This window comes from Plasmodium inui (genome assembly GCF_000524495.1).
Source record: "Plasmodium inui San Antonio 1 unplaced genomic scaffold supercont1.267, whole genome shotgun sequence".
In the NCBI taxonomy this organism is placed as follows: Eukaryota; Apicomplexa; class Aconoidasida; order Haemosporida; family Plasmodiidae; genus Plasmodium; species Plasmodium inui.
Genome location: NW_008482101.1, coordinates 1 through 630, shown reverse-complemented (window position 1 = coordinate 630; position 630 = coordinate 1). Strand labels below are relative to the sequence as shown.

The following is a 630-nucleotide window of genomic DNA, read 5'->3' as shown; positions in this document are numbered from 1 at the left end:
TTGGTCGGTTTATTGAGAAGATCATATTACCTCCTATTGTATATCTCGCATACATGAGAACTCAGGGAGTTATGACCGATCCTAATGAGTTTACAAATGCGTGGAGTTATATTCAAAAACTTACTTACAAGCACCCTACTATTACTATCACTCTGCACATGGGTTTGAATTTATACTTCGATACTCCAATTGGTTTTCCTTCTTCAATGCGTGACAAATTAGGAGAACAAACTGAGCATGTGGAACCTCTAAAACCAGGTTCGAAACCAGGACTTTTTGGGTTAACAAAAATGCTTCCATTGGAAATAATTCGGTCATTTGCATGGGCTTTCACTTTGTACCCTCTTATTCGTTACTATGCTTATATGCAGAATTTTATTTATTTTTTCATAACACCAGTCCGCTTCTTGGCTAGGTATGTTTTCCCAGTTAATAATTATATTAAGGATACCGTCCAAAGTGCTTTTAGAAGATATACAACCGATAGATTAATAAAGTATGCAGAAAGATCCCTATTAGATATCAAGAGACAAGATATGTTGGAAGAAGCAATGAAGGCCAGATTGGAGCTCAAAAAGATTAATGAGCATCCAATTATAAAGGGTTTAAAAGAAGATCTTCCTATGATAG

At 35.6% G+C, this 630-nt stretch overlaps 1 protein-coding gene across 1 annotated transcript in view; it reads left to right on the top strand.

The window, feature by feature from the left end:
• C922_05859 (hypothetical protein) overlaps positions 1-603 on the top strand; it is a gene marked incomplete at both ends in the record, with an annotated part of 2681 nt that extends 2078 nt beyond the window's left edge. Inside the window, one exon of the mRNA XM_008821430.1 lies at positions 372-603. Within this exon, the coding sequence (XP_008819652.1) occupies positions 372-602 (231 nt within the window). The remainder of the gene's footprint in view (positions 1-371) is intronic.
• Between the last annotated feature and the right edge of the window lie 27 nt (positions 604-630).